Source organism: Falco cherrug, chromosome 6 (genome assembly GCF_023634085.1).
Source record: "Falco cherrug isolate bFalChe1 chromosome 6, bFalChe1.pri, whole genome shotgun sequence".
Classification (NCBI taxonomy): Eukaryota; Metazoa; Chordata; class Aves; order Falconiformes; family Falconidae; genus Falco; species Falco cherrug.
The window spans coordinates 64,389,437-64,408,838 of NC_073702.1; the positions used below are offsets into that span (position 1 = coordinate 64,389,437).

Genomic DNA, 19,402 nt, shown 5'->3' on the forward strand with positions numbered 1-19,402 from the left:
CGCGCCCGCGCTGCCGCCCGGCGCCACCTGCTGGCTGTCACCCGTCACCTGCCGCAGCGCCAGCGCCCTGCCGGCTGCCCGCCTTGAGTGCGTAGGAAGCAAACGCACCGACAGCCACGTATCTTCTGGTTTATCAGGTGTCCGGGCACCTCAAACCCAGACACTAATTTTCCAGGGGCAATTTTTGCTGATGCAGCCCCAACGGGTACCGTGCATCACCACCTTACCACGGGTAAGCGTGCAGTGCAGGCTCACTCACACACGCACAGGGTCCAGGAAACACCACTGGCACACCAGTCTTATTTTTCCTCTTTCCTGGCAAATATCAGTGAAAAATAAACCTAAGGACTCCCACAGTCAGCGACCTTCTCAGAAAGATAGTAGCTATGACATGGTAACTCTTTGTTTCCCTTCCATGTAAGGGAACACAATGCAGAGCACAGCCTCCAATATAACAGTATCCTTCAGAGTATGTTGAATCCTCATGCCTTTTCTTAATTTTAGCAAGTTGGAGAGCTGGGGACCTCACTTGAGGGAGACACTGATCTAAAAATGGCTGTGAGCTTGACACCCTATTCTTCAGCCTATATGCTTACTCAGGAAACGCCACAGCCAGCAAAATGAGCCAGCAGCCCCCCTGCATGCCTGGAAGACTCATCAGATGGGAGTTTTACAACTGTACATAATTTATGGCAATTTGATTGCAGCAAATGATGGATAAATATGGAACAGATTTTCATCTCTCACTCTGCAATTCTGAAAATACCGACAAGACAGCCCTTCACATCAAACACCTCTGTAAATGCCTCTTTATATGATAAATGGACTTCCGTATGCTCATCAGGAGAAAGCAAAATGTGTGTTTACACTGCTCATCCTCACACATGCATATGGATCTGTAAAGAAATCTAATGTCTGGCTCGCATGGTTTATTCATAGGGAAATGAAGCATCCCGCAAAGGCCTACTAGTACAGAAGGAAACCATGGAGACCAACAACCGTGCTACTCAGCTTGTGCAGCAGCTCAGTAATATGAGGGACAACATTCAAGGTAAATAGATGTCTTTCTGGTTCAGCTCAGTGTCAAGCACTTATAGATGAAACCCCAGCAAAAAAATGGCACAGCACCTGGGCTTTCTCCCAAAGCAACACACACATAAAGCTTTTGCAGCCTGCAAAGTCATGACAAAACCTTGTCTCTCTTAAAAGACAGCTGAAACCACCAGCTGACTTGGGCTGACACCCAGAACAAGAGCTTCTCTTTCTCTTTTTTCTCTTTGACAGAACAAAATGATAGTAATTAGGTTTACATTAAATACTTCAAGCTAATTCAGCTTGTAGCCTTTGTGTGAATACCTGCTCAAGGTATTTATCTACACCTGTGGTTTAAAAAATAGAGTCAATATTGGACTGGGGCCGGGTGGAGACACAAACACAAGCACAGGATGGGCAATTAGAGTGCTCTGTGTCTTACTTGTCAGCAGATGTATGCAAGTGCACTTCTCCCATCCTGCTGATAAGTAACGGAAGCCATATGAATAGCTAGACAGATTATTTAAAAATTTTGCTTTCCCTTTTGAACTCATGGCAGTCAGTTAGGTCTGACTAACTCTGGTGATTGCATGAGTGAGTGTTACTTTAAATCTATTTTTTGCCTTTTAGCAAACTGTTTCTGAGTAGGGTTGTGCTGGTTCATACAACATCATGCAGATGCTTCCAAAAAGAAAATGACAATGAATAGTAAATAATTTGGTGAACTTACCACTTCCTCAAGCTCAGTGTGGGAGGTGGTGGCAATTTTTCTTATTAAGCTGCTTATTGCTTCATCTGACCAGAATTTCCAATTGAGTTTGGGTCCAGACACATCTACAAAGCCTTACAGACTAGCTGTTGTCCTCTTGTTCTTTTTTTTTTTTTTCTGAAATACAGAAGCAGAATTTAAAAACTGCATTCTCATTGCCTTCTTTTTGCACAAAGAAAGTACTGACTCTAGTAAAAGTGAAAGGCAGAACTATAAACTGTGTAGCTAGTGCAAACCATCAGAAATGGTAATAGTGGTGTTGTTTCACAGTAGGAGAGGTAAACAGATATCCCAAAATTAGGGAAACAGTGAAACCAAGAGCTTTCTCATTTTAAAATCTTGGGACAAACTGTCACCTACTGTTCCAGTGTCCTGCTCATCTGTGCATATGATGTAAGAGGATGCAGACAGAACTTAGGAAGTCCATCCTTATGCCACATGCTAGAACACTAAAAGCATCTCTAGAATTAGCATAAATTTCAAAACATAACTTCTCTTCTGACTGTAAATGTATATCTTTTACACCTTCCCAGATTATTTTTCTTTCTATTTAGAGACTGTGAAACCTCTTGCATCTTCAAGAATTTTTACTGTCCTATATATCAAAGTATAAATGACAACAGCGAACATCTTCCCAAGCACAACTGCACCTAAAAAGTTTCCTAGTTAGAGATCATCATCATCATCTGGAATATCCATAACATATCATTAGCATGCTGATATATAACACTGAGAATAAATCAATTGTAGCCTCTTCTTTGGTACATACAGAAAGCAATAAAACCCCAAACGAAAGTACTTAGCAGCATCCCTGTCCCCTGTACACCTGCATCATGAAAGCCTGCATCCTGCCACAGAGCACACCGATTTCCCCCAGTCTTTGGCAAAGCCAACAGTATACAAAAGTTGTATACAGCACCGGAATAGAAAGGCTTACTGGCAGCTGAGGTTAAACAGCCCATTTTCAATAGAAATACTTCATTAACAGACCTGAGTAGTTCTGTTGTAGAGAATTACTGCAAGCTATGTGGCAACTTGTGTAAGGAGGAGCAGCTACATATCAGCTGTTATCCTTGCTTTTCCTTATCTCCACGGGTTCTTCAACCATTACTTTAACTCAACATAGTTAACACATCCCATCACACAAAAGAGGCAGACTGAGACCAGGCTCATAGGATTACATTTGTACCACTTTCTCACACTTGTCATGCTAGAACACCTTTGACTGTCTGGCCATCCATCACATTTTCTTTCTACAATTAATTGAGCAAAAGGGTCAGCACAAGCTTCGTTGTAGGTCACTAACAATCACTGGTTGACCTCTGCATCGTCCTTTTGTATAATTAACTGTTTTGAAGCAGGACAGGAACCACAGAAGGGAAGATGTGTATCTAGTTTGGCACACAAATAGCACAATCAAGTTGAGCTGTTATAGAAGAAGCAACACTCATGGCGGTGAATAAGAAGAGAGTGTTTGCTCACCCAGAAAGCAGTTGGAGATGAGCAGGTGAAAATTATTTCTGCCACGCTCAAAACTGTTCCTCTACATGGGCATCACCTGTATAAGGCATGATACTCTTTACTGAAGGGAAGTTGTATGTGTGCACACACGCATATGCATGTGCCAGCATGAGAAGGAAAACAAAACCCATGGAGCTATTGCTCATGATTGGTTACTGCTCAGTAGGAGCCTTCAAAGCTTCACTAATGAGCTCAGGAGCCAGGAAGAAACTGCATACAAAGACACTCTGCCAAAGAATCAGTTGTGCCACATTTACACATCTATCTTTTATAAAAATCTTACAGATGCACAGCATTAGCTTTGCCAGCTCTGGTTATCCACAAAAGTAGTGAGGAATGCAAGCCAAAGCTACTCACATCATAGGGCATAGAAAAGGAGGTGATTGGTATTCAAGGCCAGGGAGTGAGAAGTGGGTAAACTTTTTAATGCCTACAACTGGGGATGGATAAACTCAATTTCAGCTGCAGGAATCCAACAGTGTTTTTTGAACTGAGACCAAAACCCAGAAATATCCAAACCAGCTAGGCAGTATCAGGCTAGAAACCATATGTTACCTCTTTAGGGTACCTCAAACTTCTTCAGATAGAAAAAGAGGTTACTTCAGTCTCGTGGCCATTGCTCTTACTTAATAAACATTTTTGCAGCAGCACTTAAAACCCACGATCCTGGACGAAAGCCCCAGCCTGCTAAATGCCACAGAACTCAGAACAAAATGATGAACCCTCTCTAAGAACTGCCAAGTCAAACAATGCACACAGCCCATGCCTGCCTAATCTCATCCTCTTCTGATGAGACCCCCACGTATGCCAGAAAGTGTGATTTATTTACAGGTTTAATTTTAAGACTGGATTAAGTATAACAATTATCTACTGTAGAGTTGTAAGATAATTAAAACTTTCTTTTGCCATCAGCATGATCTGGATTCACAAAAGTAAAAGTACTCCACAGTATTTACTTCTCTGTAGCCATGCTGGATTGACCATCTGTTGTACCTTTTTCCCACAGAAATCAGCAGCAAGATGAAATACTACGCAATTCAACAAGAGTTAAGCCCTGAAGAAATTGCCCAGAAGCTGAGTGTGGCTGAGGAGATGCTGAAGGAAATCAAACACCGTAAGCCTTTCACTAATCAGAGGCAGCGTGCAGATGAGGAGGAAAACACAGCAAAGAAGTGTGAGTTTTAAGTTTGTTTTCCATTCACCCACATGCTGATGCACAGCTGGCATGGGCCAGGCAGCTCTGGATGTAACTGCTGAGCTCCTGGGGAGGACTGGCAGGTGCTTGGCAAGCTCCCACTGGTGTGATGAAGATGCTGCTGCCGCTTCCAAATGCCTGCCCCAAGTCGCTGCTGGTGCTTGCTGCCCCCATGGCAGAACGGGCAAAAAAATATGTGTGTATCTGTGTGTGCCTGCGCACTGCAACACCTCAGCAATAGCTGCTTAGGAAGGTTCGTGCCAGGTGGCACTGCTCATGTCAACATCTTTCTTACCCCCTGCCAGCTGTGCCATGGGGACAGCAAATTCCAGCAGAGAGAGAGAAACTGCAAGTATGGGAAAGAGTGGCAGCCTGATCCTCACAGCTCGGTGAACATGAGTCACAGTCTCAGGACAGTAAGGACTGTCTTCTCCAGAATAGCCTCGTTAGCTGTGACAATGAAAAACAAATGAAGAGCGATGAAAGCCAAATGTAGTTTCTTTTACAAAGAACTACTTGAGAGGTGAAATTAATGGCATTAAAATGAGATACTAAAATGAGAGGCATCTTTCCTTTTCAAAAGAGGAGGGAAAATTAAATTCAAGGTATATGATCTCTCAAGTGAACTTTTAACAAATGTGTTTTACTGTCCCCTCAGTAACGACAATAGAAATTGTTGCATAGGTTAAGTGTTGTCAGAAATCCAGGCTTTGGATTAATCAGCTGCCTCTGATTTTTCTCCCAGTGCTACAGCAAGTTGAAGAGTTTCATGAGAGGTACAATGACACAAGATCTCTAGTATCTGATGTGCTGGAGCAGCTCAGCGAACAGGATGTGAAGCTGTCAGACCTGGAGGAGGCGTTAGACCAGGCACTTGACTATATTATACAAACTGAGGATATAAATAAGGAAAACACAGCCAGTCTTCAAAGGCATGAGGTACTCACAACTGTTGTCTGTGAACACTCCATCTCTGCCGGTGCTTAAAATAGATTGCAAACATTTTAGAGTCAGGAATCAACACACAAAAAATTAATTTCTAAGTCTCCAGTTCTAAGAAACAAGTTGTGGAAGTGCAAGGTGCTATTATCTATTCATGGAGTGACAATGAATGACAAGTTTTAGCATGGCATGTCTCAGCAGGCCAAGGAAAAGATAGATACTAATGTCTAAACTAGGAAGATGCAAAACCCAAGAAACTTAAAATTCCATGTAGCATGGCTGCTATAAATATTGTGGTGGGATTTTTTCACCTGTTATGTACTGATTTATAATGTGGAAGAACTTCATGACTACAGAAGTAATTATATTCTATTAAAACAATATAAAGGCTCTGCAATGCATTTGTGCCCTGGGCTGAGTGCATTCATACTGTCTCGTCCAACCTTTCTCTCTGGTCCTCTTTAAAAGAAATGCATCCCCAGTTTTTCAGCAAGAACAGAAAATTGTCTTTGCATCTTCAAGCACAAATTCATTCTCTAATTGCTCCACAACAGATACCTTGAAACTGGGTTTCCTACTTGCTGGGTGAAGAGCCTAGCTATAAGGCTACAGCAGTTTTCCCTTACGCTCTGTTCAAATGAATAGTTTCAGTATTTTGAACAAAGTAATCAATCCAGAGGAGAGCTCAGAGGAGACCTGTCCCCTACAGCACGGAAGGGAGGCATGTTTGCCTGTAAGTGGTGGTATTAGGTTCAAATCCCATCTGATTGGATGAGGAAATTGAATTTTCAGGTCTCTTATCCCAGAAAAGTACCCAATCCATCAGCCATACAAAAAGACTATTTTTTCTCCTCCCAGCAGCTTTGTGACTCTCTGTTTTTGGGGTTTTTTTTTTTAGTTTCCTTTAAGGGATGCAAAACCAAAATGTCCTGATATTTTACTCTTCATTTATTTTTTCAGCAAGGAAGAAAATGATAAAGCAAACCATTTCGGACCATTTGAAGTGAAATGTTTCCATTTCAATGGCTGAAATTGTTTGGATTCTAGAGGAGCGGGGTTTAAGGAGCAATTCTGTGATTTGAAGAACAATCTTGCAAATTCAGGCCAACCTCTGGGTTTCATAGCATCAGTGGCTGAGTTTTGAGCTCTTGAAATTTGCAGCACTAGAAGTTCATGTTGATGTGGAAGGTCTAGTAATTCAACAGATAAATCAGGCATGCTGTTCTGATTTCTTCCACAAGCAGCTTGGGATCCTTATGTGCAAAGCCTCTTCTGTTGTTTCATTGTTTCATAATTACAGTGCCAAGCTGCAGCTCATCTCACATTTATGAAGCAAAGCCTGAAGTGTGTAGTCACAATTGTTCACTGTTTTTGACCAGTTGGATCTTCATTATTCTTCACAATGAAAGCAGATGCTGTACAAAAAAGATTGTTCACATTAGCTCCACTATTGACAAGGGAAAAAAAATCTCTGTACTGTAGATCAGAAAAAAACTAGTCTCCAGACTACTATGAAAAATCCATGTTTAATTTGTCTCTGCTGGCAGTACATTGAATAATGCTTCATTCCAATAATTTCTCATGCTGTAATATAAAATGAAATTGATAAATAAAAAACCCCTCAACATTTCTTTCACAAAGACAAGAAAATACAAAGAGTCACATTATAATATGGAGCTATTAGAGATACCTGGAAAAAACTTAGATTTCAAATTTGTCTACAATCTATCTAGTTCATCACTTCATCTTTTGAATTAACTTTAATGAATTTAATAGAAATGGTAACACTATTTTAGAATGCACAGACGATTTTGGATGTGATTTTATTTTATTTTTTGTAGAAACAACATGAGAAAATATTAAAGCAAACAGATGAAGTGAACGGCATTCTGCTAAGTGCCGCAACTATTTTGGCAGGACCAGAAAAGGTCAACTCTGAGTTAAGTGAGGTAATAAAGGTAGGTGCTTCAGTGACTTTTTTGAATGATATGTCCTAATTTTTTGAACTTCTGTCACGTGTTTAAACCACTAAATAAAAACCTCTCCTTTTTTATACTGTTTCAATGAAATACTGATGAATATCCCCCCCCAAAAAAGTAAAAATCTTTCTGGATTAAAAGCACTGTAATTACATTTTACTGCCTCAGAAAAATAACTGTATTATAGGGACACTACTGTAGGCAGAGCTGAATGAAGGATTTTGTTGTGGAGTTCCCAATCATTTCACTACAAGCAGCTGCTAAAAGATGCTCTGGTAAAAGACTGCACTATATGCTAAATTCCTTTTCTCCTGCCTGTAAGTGAGCATAGGAGGAGGCAAAAGATCCCAGATATCAGTGTCTAGACCAGCCAGTTTCAGAGTGTAAAACATATATAAACAGGTTGCCTTATAGAAAATCCTCTTCTGGAACTGTAGACTAGTATCCAATGTTTCATATGAGACAGGGTGCTGTAGGAAATTTTTAGAAATTTCAGGGTTTTGAACTTCCTATGAAAGAATGAATAAAATAAAACTGGGATTTTTCTAACTAAAATATTTACCAAAGCTGCTTTTTTTCATGTTTTATTTTAAAATTTTGAGAGAATTGAATTATCTCATAAAATGATCATTAATTAATAATTTGTCACAATTAATAAATGAAAATTCTCCACAAACATTCATTCTGGTCATAGTTGCCCACTTCTTTTTTAACACAAAAGTAAATATCAGAAGTCATTAATTCTTCCTTGAAAAAGTTATTTGAGAAAACAGAAAGAGGACAGCTTGCTTTATAACCATCCCAGGGTGACGAAGCAATACATATTCTTTTTTCTCCTATGTTTTGTACAAAGCAAATTGCTGCAGTTTATCATCTTGGGTGTCCCACTCTTGTGGATAAGTTTATCCACAGGGGATGTTCACGCTGCAGGGAAGTAGTATGCGAACACCATACATCTTCCATCCTCACCAGCAATAAGTATTTTCACACTTCACTCATTCATCCTTTTTCTCTCCCTCCATTTTGTCCTTTCTTTGTGTATTTTGAGGCCAAATTTATAATCCTCAAACATATCAGCAAGCTTGTGTATTGGAGAGAAGCTGAATGCAGGGCCCATTTGGTCTTCCCCACAAGTATTTCATGTGAAGAAGAAGTATGGCTAAGGCAAAAGTGACACTACTTCTCCTTGCCTATACATAGATAAAGGTAGTATTTAGGTGGACTGATTCACAAACCAGACTAACCCAAGGTGTCTTAGCACAAGAGATGTCTCCGTGCAAGGAGACAGAAAGGAGCCAGGGCCCATTTCCATGATGTGGCACAGCTCACAGCTGTACACCTCAAATATCTGCACCTCTCCAGCCATTGCCAAATTGTCCCCAGGGCACAGGCACTGCCCATGCTGTTCCCCAAGGAGGCAGGTTGGGGACAGCGGCAGATGGCCAGGGCCAAAACAGTGCCAGGGCCCGTGCAGCAATGTGATGATGCATAAGCCCAACCACCACAGCACTATTTAGTTCACTTGTATAGATATCATTTAGAAGTCCCAAAAACTAACTTCTGGCCTGTAGTCTTCACAGAGAAGAGGTAAAAACAAAACAAACAAAAAAATTATGGGTTCAACCTCCCAGTTTCGGAAGAACCGCAATAAGGGGATTTTTGCAAAGATCTGGTTTAATTACTTCACCTGTTAGCACTTCAGTCTGAAAGACTACTCATTGGAAGCATTCTGGACCAAACATAAAAGATAGTAAGACATTTCTCAGTGCCTTTCTTTTGTATTTTACACTATCTCCTCTAATACATTTTTAAGCGATTCTTGGAATTTTGGTTTTTGTCTTCCTGCATTTGTCTTGCTATACTGACATTCATGGGACAGACTCTTAGATCTTTCTTCTTTTTGATCTGTTAAAATTATAACAGAAAGCAATAACATTATAATGATATAGATTAAAATAAAGCCTAATAATCAAAATATGGATTGAATTTTTACAGTTTTTTATCTTCTTTCCTTCCTTCCGTATTTTGTTCAGAATGTGTCAGGGTTCTACGCAGAAATAGATGGAGCGAAAAAGGAATTGCAAGAAAAACTAGCCAATCTGTCTCTGTTTGATGATGATTTGGTAGAAAAGGCTATGCATCATGCACACAACCTAAGAAGACTTGCTGATGAGCTGGACCGGTAAAATTTAACTTCACCAGAATCCGTTCATAGAAGTGCTACTCATTGAACAGCTGAATGAACAAATGACAAGCAGAAACACAGTTACATTAAATATGCTGTCTGCAAATATGCACTAAACAAATCACTGTTGAGTCATGTATGGAAGGACTTCTCATGGTCCAGAGGGAACAGCTGAATCCTTTCAAAGAACAGACATATATCTTGCATGACATTCTCCCTTTTCTAATTTGGCATGTTCTTCTCTTCCCATAGTAAGAGAATAGAAAGGTAGATTACTGAAAAGTAAAACAATACAGGCAGATAAAATGGGATTTGCAGAAACAGCTCATGTCAGTAAATCCATTCACATTTAAAAATGTTTAGCATTATGGGCCACAAAATAGACTTTGGGATAATTTTTGTTCAAGAACTGGTTTACAGATGGAGTAGTTCTGATTGTCAATAGGTTGTGTCCCAGTGAAACTGGCCCACTGCAACACCAAAAAATTACTGTACATCTTCCTATTTTGCTGGAAGATACTAAATTCATCAACTTTCTCCCACTTTACTAAAAAAATCTCTTCTAGACGGATTTGAAATATGACTTTTATTTGCAACTGGGACTAGCCATGGAACAGCCACTGCTGCAAATGAATTCTTAAATAAAATATTTCACCAAATTCTACCTTAAGTAATATCATGGACATAAGCTTTTTGAAAATAAACTTAAAACTACTCTTCAGGTATACTATCTAAACACCAGTTGTTTCTTAATATTAGTCTGCCCTAGATAAGAGATTAAAATAAAGAAAAAAAATAACAGATGGTTTTCTTTTATACAATTGTATAAAGCTGACATCTGTAACTCTGTTCTAGAATGCCACACAAACTACAGACAGCCTAAAAAATAAATATGTTCAGTCTGAGATCAGCTAACTGGGGGCAGCAGAATCACTTGAAAGAAAATACCCCATATGGCTAGCCTTCATCCCTTACCAAAATAATTTTAAAATGACTACCAAGTCCAACACATTAGGAATTTAGCAGAAAGCAAACAGAGATAATTACAAAATATCCAGATGGAAATGTGCTGACTTTTTTTATTTGTTGAGAAGATTGTCCTGCAGTGAAACTGTAATCCCTTAAAACATTTAGCCTGTCTTCAAATCATTTTGGTTTTACGGGTTGGCTTTATAAGCTTGTTAGGCTTTTATTTGGCAGAGTTTCTTCTTTTGTCTTAGGGGAATTTTATATTAGGGAAATTTTATATTAGGGGAATATAGCAGGAAATTCTGGCAACAACACTGAATCTGGAAATTTAATAATCCCTCAGTGTGCAAACACCTTCAAGTGAATATACACATATAAATATATATTCAGGGAACATATCTAACACATATTCTAAAATCTATTTACCACAATAATATTAAAAATAATAAATGGCTAACAGCTGAAGGTTAAGCCTTGAACCAAATACTGTTTGGAATCTCCCCTGAAGACCAGTTATCACCTAATATGCAAATCAAGCTCTACCAAGCCAGCAAAAATATGTTGTGTCTAACATTTTGCAAAGTTTCATGACGATGGGCAGTTCTTCATCTGACTTCCCTCTTTTCCCACCTACTTTTGGAAAATATAAACAGCCCAGGGATACAGCTGTCCTGATCACTGGCACACACAGGTCTTTCCATTCATGGCCAGAGTTATTCCTAAAGGACAACTGATGGATCTGTTATTCTGTTAATTTATGGAATATCTAATCTAGGGTGTGGTTTTTGTTTTGTTTTTTTTTTTTAAAAAAAAAAAAAAAGCCCAGTAGTCACTTGTTGCTGCTTATATAGATGTTAAGGGTAAAATTCCCCGAGTTAAACCACTAGAAAGGACTTTCTATCCACATAGTTTTCATCTGCTTCAGATTGACATAAATGGTCATACACAATAAAGAGAATACTACTCTACTACTCAGGCCAGGTATATTTATGTGTCTGATTATGCAGTCAGAATTGACAGAATGTTAAGTAAATTATTCAATTTGAAACCACTTAGATTTAGTTTGATTTCTTCCTCCTTTTACTCTCTTTTTAACAGGAATTTGTATGGTGTTGATACAAATGGTTTGGTACAAAGGGCAATAAACGCTTCAAATGTGTATGAAAACATTGCCAGTTACATTGAGGAAGCTAACAAAGCTGCCTTGCTGGCACTGAACACAACAAACCGGGTCAATGACGTAAGTAATTTTCATCATATCAGCTTTTAGTTTGCTTCAGGGACTTCAGACACCTAAATATAAAGAAAAAACAAGATTTAGCTTAACTGTCAGCACTATACTTCTCACTGCTCATCTTGCTTCACCTATTTCTGAATTAAATCCTAGGTGGTTAGTTATTCTGCCAGCCTAAAGTCCCCTGGTACTCAAAAAGATGCAACTTGTTCTTCTGTCCCTAAATAGAGGGTGATGCTGCTCTGTGTTGTTACTCAAATTGAGGCATTTCTGTAAAAGTACAGACAACTCCGTGGCCCTGTAGGAACCTGATGTGGCATGTAGTGCTCAAGTCCTCCCGTTCCACGCAGCACCAGGTGGCAGGAAAGGTCGTCAAGACATCTAACAGAAGCATCACCGTTTCTCATAGAAAGTAAAGTTAAAATGGAGCAAATATCCCACTCGTACACTCAGTGCAAGGATAAGGATGCTAATTTTGTCTCTGTCCTTGCTATTCTATAACACTTTATATGTATTTTTGTATGTATATAGCTTCCAACCTGTATACATGCTATTTATCAGCAATTTATTAGTGAGATAGCAAGAGGATTTGGTTAGATTACAAGGGCCTGAGCCCCAGGGAGCTGTGGGATTTTGAATCCAGCCCTCTGCTTTCAGCACACTCCTGAGGACTGCAAGGCAGCTCCCCACACAGTGCAAGCATCCCATTACCCACCCGAGGTGACAGCAGAAATGAACAGTCACAGTGCCTAACCAACACATAGCGTGAGCATCACATTGACCGTACTGGAGCTGATCAATTGATAGGACTTCTGTGCTCTCTGCATCTTTGTTATTCAGTGTTTTTGTCTGGAAAAGCATACATTTCTCTAAACTTTAATTGCAATTTACAGAAAATTTTGCTTTTCAGACTTTTTTTCCAATCCATCTGCCAATCTTAAGAGTAACCAAAAAAATGAAAACCGCAGTGACTTTGCAGTTGCACTTATATGAAGGAATAAAGAGGAACATTCAATAAGCATTATTCTGACTTTCTTTTTTGAAACATACTTATAGGCTGCAGTTGGAATTGATACTCAGATCATTTACCATAAAGGCAAAAGCGAAGAACTTCTCAACCAAGCCATGGAGCTACAACATACAGCAGATTACAGTAAATATATATTCTTCCTATTTTCCCAGTCAGTCTAGAAGCATGCGTGTTAAAATAAATTTCAAAAGCACATCACTAAGGCAGAACTACTGCTGTTAGTGTATTGATCGAAGTTACTACACAAAGTACTTGAAACGGCCATGGGCACAGTTTGAGTAGTTCACGTGTTGTCATCCTGCCAAATGCTGAAAGTTTTTTTCATTCACAGAAGGACCATTTCAGACCGAATCACTGTCTAAATAGGAGATCCTGCAAACAGCTGTTCAATTGAAATCAATTCACAATAGTTTAAGTGCTCAGAAGGCTAGATTTCACCAATGAATATTAATAATAAATGTTAAAGAATTTTGGAAAAAAGCTCTAAAATTACAGAAATTACTTCTTCAGGCTTTTTTCAGGCTATTTTGAGTTCCTTAAAACTTTTCCTGTACACTTGTTGCAGCTATTCTCGGCAGTTCTGGTAAAGCGAAGGGAGAGAGAGTACTGACTGAGATATAGGTCTCCAGATTTTTCCAAGTGACCTTCTGACAAGTAAATAATGGCTGGGAGCTGCAAAACTGCATTTTCCTTTAGGTTATGTGAAGTCAAAGAGTGCTAGTATACCTTATACTAAAAAAGGCTATAGTATACTGCCTATGGTGTATTAAATGCTTAGTAATGTACCTCTACAGGATAAAATTTACCTTTTTAAATGCTACTTTGATGCCACTCAACTCTACCTCCTGTTTTCTCCCCACAGGTAATGATTTAACCATTGCAGACACTAGCCGGCATGTTAACAGCACTCTTGCTAGAATGAATGATCTGCGAAGGCAACTGATGACAGCCATCACAAAAATGCAATCAGCAGAGCCAGGTTGTAAAAGCAAATTCATCTTTACGATGCTTTATCTTCATACATTTAAGGGCATATTTTACCTTTGCATGTGGCCTATGAAGTTGATATTAAGATTTCAGTCCCAGGGAGGCCTAAAGGTATTTGACAGAAACAAGACCTAAAAAGCAAACATCCAGCTTTAACACACTCATAATAAAATCATATGTTTTGCCACCTGAAATTATTAACATTCTTCTTGATCCTCCTTACTACAGTTGTCTCCTATGTTATTCTTGATGTTTTCAGTACTGGAGACTCTACAGGTCTGTGGATTTATTGTATTGACAGTCAAAATCTAATTCACATATACATCACACCTGGCAAGCAGAGAATTTGGGAGGTAATTACTAGCAGTCTTCATTGACAAAATCACCTTAGTTTTTCAGAAAAGAGACATCATAGAGTATCCAGCAAGTATATCTGAAGGTGTTCAAAGCTGACATCATTAAGATTTTTTCATTAACTTCAACTAAAAATGGCTGGGTTTTACTGCCAAGACATTGCCATATACAAAATGTCACAGGTTTTACAAATACAGTAGATGGTAACTCCCCCAAAAAACCAAAAACCTCAAAATGCCAGGTATGAAAAAACAAAAACATTTCAAGTGTCTTGTGTTTCTCTTCTTCAAAAATATCTTTCACAAAAAATATTCAACAAATACACACATTTTCTTTTTAAATCCTGATGAAAATCAATGTATTTTTTCATCTCTGTTCCAACTTCTTTGGCTATATAACACTCATCAAAATCCAAGAACACTGAAAATTTCTAACTATCTAGAATGAAAATAGGAGTCTGATAAATTTTGAGAATTAATATAACTGTAGACCAACCACAGGAAGTTTTGAACATTCCTTGTGGAAATAAAGAGCAAATCAAGCAAGCAAGGTTGGGGCCCCATTCTGCAGAAGGTAAAATTCCCTTAACCTCACCACCTTCTAAGTGCTGGTTATAGCTCACTTGAATCTATGAAAAAGTTCATTTCTTCTCATCCCCTATTTATTTTGTAGTGGAAGCCAGAGAACGTTTGGAGCAAGCTAAACTGAAGACTGCAGAGGCTGTAAGTGCTACCATGACAGTGACGCAGGCTACGACCCCCATCGATGAGAACGTGAGGTTGTGGTCTCAAAACCTGCAAGACTTGCAGCACAATTCAGCAGCATACGACAGTGCTGTGCATTCAGCTGGGGATGCAGGTATGGTGACCTGAATTTTACCATTCCTTAGCATTAAAAGGCCAGGGAATCACCGCAACATCTTGTTGTATGGATTGTTCACATTGCATATAAACTTCTAGCATTTTACATCCTTGAAAACATTTCCAAAAATAGCAGTTATCTAGAGACTTGACTATACTTTAAAACTGTTCCATACTGGGGCATTTCCAAAAATGACCTAAACAGTTAAGGGTTGAAATCTTACTGGCTTCTAAGTTTTTTTTATCAGGATACCAAGGTCACACGGAATGGTAGACAGCTTAAATACTTTTATTATTATGATTGATGGTTCAGTTGTTTGGTTTTTTTAACACTGGGAGGCATTTAAAAACAGGGCCCTTGGGTTCTCAGTGGACAAGACATGGTCCCTGACTTGATTAGATTGTAGCCTAAACAAAGAGGGTAAAGAGGATTAAGGAGGAAATATAATATTTAAGCAGAATGATTGCTGGGAAAGCTTGTAAGCACCACATTAATTCCACTTTTATCATCGGGGGGTGGGGGGAAGGATACTAGAGTAAAAATTGGAAGATTTGTTATGAAACACTTAAGGTAGCTAAAAAGACAAAAGAAAAAAATAAGGCAGGCTACAACACTGAAATAAAGATGATAGGAAAGCGTAAAAAGAGGCAGGGAGAGTGAAGCTGAAATGAAGTTATTTGTGAAAGAAGGAAAAGAACAATTAGGAAAGAAAAGAATCAATCTAGAAGTGAAAATATTCAAAATAAAAAATTGCTGACAAGCACCACCGTTTGTTGCTCAGTGTATTCCTGGCTCTGCCTAGGAGGCTTACTAATCCCAAGTTATTCATGGCTGGGGAAGCTGAAAACCCAGAACAAGAAATTTCCTGCATACGTTTCACAAGTACCATCACCTGCAGCATTGTTCAGCAATGTCTTCCCTCCTGAAAGTACCTCAGAGAAGGTCCATAACTCCATTGAGTCTGTCTCCAGGAAGTCTGAGTCTCAGATCTACTGCCCCAAATCCTTCTGTCAGGAGCTTTGCAACTCGAGTGCCTTTTTACTGCAAATGGTGTTGAGTACCAAACCCAACACTGTTTCTAGCATCCCAAAGCCACACTCTGCCCTCTTAACTGGGGAAACCCAAGGGTCATGTTACTTCCAGTATTCAGTGGTAGACAAGACCCTTGCAGTAGTATTTTTGGTTGAGTGCTCCCAAGAACTGGTATAAAAGTGGTTCCCTACACAAGAAGAAATTCAGTACTGTACAATATCCCACCTTCTGGCTCTAGAACTGGAGATTTCTCTAAGCTTTTCTTCCAAAGGAAACACTAAACCACTCCCTCTGGGAATGAGTAAGTATAGAGGAATGAAGCTGGGTTAATGAACATTGATAATATACAGCTGCGGGTTGGCCGATGTAGACAAGGTGCAGCTGTGGCTGGTTCTGTTAAGTGGTTGGGCAGCCAATGAAGAAGCAGAGAGAGGAAGAAGCAAGAGGAGAGAGAACACGTGCCCTGGATGAGGCAAGATGAGGAGAAGGCAGTAGAGGGGCTGATATGAAGAGTATGCTGGTACGATATGGTAGAAGACCTTGTTGCAGCTTGATAGTTTGGAGAGTGCTGCAACAAGTAAGCTCACTGCTAGTCATCGTGCAGAGCTCCTTAAGTAGTTGCATTGCATTGCGTTGCTGTAGAATGTTTTTGATCACCACAGAGCACAGTTCAGGCTGTGAGCTACGGGCTTCAACTCCCGATTAAGATAATGTAAATGAGGATATGATTGGCATCCAGGGAGGGGATGGTATGAGGAAAAACATCCAAGATAAACAGCCTGCTATAGCTTATATATGAAGGTTTTGGGGTTTGCTCACCTTTACAGAGCAGCAACACGAACTGCATTTGGCTCTTCATGCTCAAAATGTCAGCAGACATTCAGGATTCCAAAAATCTGCTCATACTAGCTTGTTTTACTGGAAGAAATATTGAGAGGCTCCATAAGAGTGGATAGACCCAAGATATCCCAGCTGTCCTAGTTGGTCATGTTTCCAAAAAGTCACGTGTGGTACATGCACCATGAGTTGTAAAGAACAGCTCAGCTCCTATGTGATGTGCCTGGCAAAAATGTCTTCTCTGTGCTAGTGGGTTTGCAGGTAGGGACTCGCCTTGAAAGTATTGTGATCGTATCAGTGGCCGAAGGGCCTGCTTACTAACGGTTTGAGAGATGCTAATGTGCAAGCTACAGTAATGTGTGACCTACTACATTTATGGAGCCAGCTTTTTCCATGGCATTTTTTGTCTGAAGGCATTTTTAGCTGAGGAGACAGATCAGTGCTACAAAAGAGGCTATAGCATGATGTGACTGATTCACAGCCTGCAAACATGCCAGGGCATGGTGTTCTCGCGTCAGCTGTGTACATTGCCAGGAGAGGTTGACCTGGCAGGAGGAATGTCTATCAAAGTTGAAAGGAAAGTCACAAAAGATGTTCAGACAGGTGCCTGAAACACCAAAACACCTGATCATCATGCTGATAACACTGCCATGGCAGCTGAAGCCTCTAAGATGACATGTCTGGACTGCCTTTGAATAAAGCTTGCACTTGATTTTTGGAGGGGTGAGAGCGTGTCTTGGCTGTGTGGTTTGTCTGAGAACCTGTTTCCCTGTGTTGTGTCACCATTGTGCAGGGAACTGGTAGGCTTTAGCAAAGCAGATGAAGGACAGGTTGGGAAGGAAAACACAAAAGGAGAAAGTGTCTGGAAGGTTATAGTCGAGGTATTTCCTCCTTGACAGTTTCCCTTGTATTCTTTTTTGTATTTTATCACTGGGTGAGACTAATTTCCTTTTTCACTCTCACCTTCATCCCAAAGACTAAAACAAAAAATCAGTATTCTTCTGTGTTGAAAAATGACATTATAAAGGACAAGAGGATGAGATTTATGGTGGGATTGTATAACAGCTAGCAGTAATAGATGTTAGTTTTGTGTTTTCATTTTACAGTTGTGTTCCCAGTTTGATACTTCAAATTTCAAACAGATGAAAAGCCAGTTTTTCAATATATCAGAACAGGAACAATTCCAATTAATTTGCTGATTAATAAAAAAAATAGGTGGTTAAAATTTGCTAAATTACTTTCTGATCTTGCAATATTTTTTTTTTTTAATTTAAGAATGTGAGCTTTTTCCCAATGCAATGGAACATTCACTTCAAAAGGCAGAGAAAACTTTCTCTGAGTTGATTATTATACTAGTTGTGTTTTATCTTTTAAGTAGAAATTTAATGTATTCTGGAATTCATGTGTTATCCAGAATTCACTGTAGTTCTTTGAGGATTTGCTAAAATAATGGCATTTTAATGCACAGTAAGCCTTCTATAGAATATCTGATTACCAACTCCCAGCACATAAGGCCTTTCAGGACTTAATGGGCAGCACTGGAGAGTTTAAAGCTCTGTATGGCCCGCTCCTACACTGGAAAGTAAAATACAAGTGAAAAGACCCAAGCAGAGAGACTCTGGCAAATACAGTTTTCCACTCTACTCAAAGAGAAGCAGGACTTGCAGGACTCCACGGGATCTTCTCATACTCTGGGTCGTTAAGAATGAGGCTGAGATGCTACAGTCTTTAGTCAATACAGAACTGGAAGCACACAGAGAAGTGATTGAAGGCTGTTCTTCCTTCTTTCCCTTCTATACAGTCTCAGTACAACTGAGGATTAGCTCCTCTACCTGTGTCTCTGCTATCTTTGCAGACAAGAGTGAAAATATGAGGGGGAAAAACACAAGAGGAGGCAGACACAAGTTGACAACCCCTAAAATATGACTGCAAACCCTACAAATCTGATCTTAACCTTTATAGTGAATCCATGTCATTAAAAATTAACTACGAATACTGGATCTTTCTTATATGCATGTAGCTTGTGGCTAAAATCACATTTCATTACACTCAGCTAGCTGTACCTACATCTAATTAAAGATGAAAAATGATGTGATGTGTAAATATCCTTCAAAGGGCAGCAAGTCATTGGAATCTGATGTGATGAAACTGGATTATAAGTATGGGTAGCTATTTTTCTTTCTCTGTAATTTTTCTGCTTATCTTTCTGGGAAAGGACTTCTCTCCCTTTGAACACAACAAAACACCTGCGTTTCCCTTTGATGACAATCCTACTTGCACACGTACCAGAAGACACAGCAGTGAGAGACTGAAGGTCCTGGACTCTGATTCATGACCCCTGGCAGATGTAGGCAGGAAAGCTGAAGAGGTTGCCACTTGCGAGGGCTGGGGCAAGTAGTAAGCACAGTTTAGGTGCATATGCATCATCAGCTAAGGCTTTGTACCGTTGTACAGTACAGGCCTGTTGCCCCAGTC

The 19,402-nt window shown here is 39.5% G+C and overlaps 1 protein-coding gene across 1 annotated transcript in view; it reads left to right on the top strand.

Annotated features, from left to right (window-relative positions):
- The window catches only part of LAMA4 (laminin subunit alpha 4), a 104,753-nt gene that overhangs the window by 54,812 nt on the left and 30,539 nt on the right, over positions 1–19,402 (top strand). Inside the window, exons 9-17 of the mRNA XM_055713664.1 lie at positions 940–1,051; positions 4,329–4,496; positions 5,263–5,456; positions 7,301–7,417; positions 9,472–9,620; positions 11,691–11,832; positions 12,883–12,979; positions 13,719–13,835; positions 14,870–15,055. Coding sequence (XP_055569639.1) covers positions 940–1,051; positions 4,329–4,496; positions 5,263–5,456; positions 7,301–7,417; positions 9,472–9,620; positions 11,691–11,832; positions 12,883–12,979; positions 13,719–13,835; positions 14,870–15,055 — 1,282 coding nt within the window. The remainder of the gene's footprint in view (positions 1–939; positions 1,052–4,328; positions 4,497–5,262; positions 5,457–7,300; positions 7,418–9,471; positions 9,621–11,690; positions 11,833–12,882; positions 12,980–13,718; positions 13,836–14,869; positions 15,056–19,402) is intronic.